The 1,866-nt window shown below is 29.6% G+C and overlaps 1 protein-coding gene across 2 annotated transcripts in view; it reads right to left on the bottom strand.

The window, feature by feature from the left end:
- Positions 1-1,866, bottom strand: part of LOC122245957 (uncharacterized) — a 58,287-nt gene that overhangs the window by 14,444 nt on the left and 41,977 nt on the right. For both annotated transcript variants that reach the window (XM_043004140.2, XM_086542839.1), the window contains exon 2: positions 628-730. In XM_043004140.2, the coding sequence (XP_042860074.2) occupies positions 628-730 (103 nt within the window). The remainder of the gene's footprint in view (positions 1-627; positions 731-1,866) is intronic.

The raw sequence follows: 1,866 nt of genomic DNA, 5'->3' as shown, positions 1-1,866 counted from the left end.
AGTAGTAGTTTAGTTGTAGTAGTAGTAGTAGTAGTAGTAATCATAGTTGTTGTTTTGTAGCAGTAGCAGAAAATGAAAAATGTCAAAATATTGATTCAATAGTCAACGAATGAACAGAAAATCAACAAAAGAAACAAACAACAAAAGAAAGAAAAAACACTCCAAGAATTAAGAAAAAAACACAAGAACAAACAAACAAAACCAACAACAAAAAGAACCCCAACACCCAAACCTAACAAACCAAAAAATAAAAATAACCACAACCCACACCCACCCACACTACCAAATCCCCCCTCCCCCCCCCCCAAAAAAAAAATAATAATAATAATACTAAAAAAAAAAAAAAAATAATAATGATAATAATAATAATAATAATGATAATAATAATAATAATAATAATGATAATAATAACAAAATAATAATAATAATAATAATAATAATAATAATAATAATAATAAATGAATAAATAAATAAAAAATAAATAAAAAAATAATATAATAAAACAAAATAAAATAAATAAATAAATAGATAAATAAACAACAAAACAAAAACAAACAATAAAATACCAAACAAATAAATAAAAACCAATAAATTTTAAAAAAATCAATAAAACCAGTCGCTACTTACCCCAACCAGAAGCAGCGACGGGGGCTTGTGGCAGTCGCATCCCACGGACCGCTCTGCTTGGTCCACTAAATTCCCGATGAAACTCCGGAGAGCTTGCAAGTGTCTGTAAAAAGGAGAAGAAGACGATGCATGAGTTATAGGAGTGGCGAAGGATGAGTTATAGGAGTGTCGAGGGATGAGTTTGGTTTAGTTCGTTGGGAGTTTGGGAGGGAATGGATGGGTTGGGTTTTGGGAGTGGGAATGAAAATATGGCTTATTTTGGGAGTGGGAGTATGTGTATGCAGTTATTTTGGGAGTGGGAAGGTGAATATGGGTTATTTTGGGAGTGGGAATGTAAATATGGGTTATTTTGGGAGTGGGAAGGTGAATATGGGTTATTTCGGGAGTGGGAGGATGAGTATGGGTTATTTTGGGAGTGAGAGGTTGTGTCTGGGGTTATTTTGGGGGTGGGGGGAGGCAATGTGTGGTATAAGTTGTGAAGAGGTAAAAACGTTCGTGACTAGGAATGGAGGGGAACGTTTTCCTCATCAGGTGTGAATAAACGTTTGTTTCTATCTGAAAAGCACTGATTTGATTATATTCTATTAATTTACGTATTTATTAATTCGTTCATTTTCAATAGTATAGAAAACGAAATATAAAGGAAACCAGAAACTTTCTATTTATTTATTTATTTATTTTTATTTATTTATTTATTTTTATTTATTTATTTTATTTTTATTATTATTATTATTATTTCTTTTTTTGAAAATTTAAACACTTAAACATGCATGTATCACCGAGGCTCGCTTTGAAGAATGAAAAGATATTTTAGCGACCGCAGGAATCTTTTATTTCAGGAAGTAAGCAGATAATTAACATAAATAAAGCTGGCTCTGACATTTATATTTCTGTTATTATTATTTTTTTGTAAGTTATTACCCACAGTTCGATTTTTCAATCACCATTACCAATATCATTATCCTTCCTACATAAAATTAATTCATAAGAGAACACATATACCATAACATTTCTGAAAGAACAATAATATATTCATTCCCGAAAAAATATATATATAAAAAATCACAAATCAAAAATCCAATGTTTATAAAGAGTGTAAATTAATTTCTGAAAAGACAAAACAAAATTTAAAAAATGCTTAACCAAAAACCTAGAATTAATTAGAGTGTAAAAAAAAAATACGTTCGTAGCAGCTGGACCAGTCATCTCTCATTAAAACAATGATAATTATGAATAATA

This window comes from Penaeus japonicus, unplaced genomic scaffold, assembly GCF_977035675.1.
Source record: "Penaeus japonicus unplaced genomic scaffold, GWHDUDI00000001_assembly GWHDUDI00000012, whole genome shotgun sequence".
NCBI lineage: Eukaryota > Metazoa > Arthropoda > Malacostraca > Decapoda > Penaeidae > Penaeus > Penaeus japonicus.
Note: the sequence above shows the minus strand (reverse complement) of the source record. Positions and strands in the feature narration are given on the sequence as shown.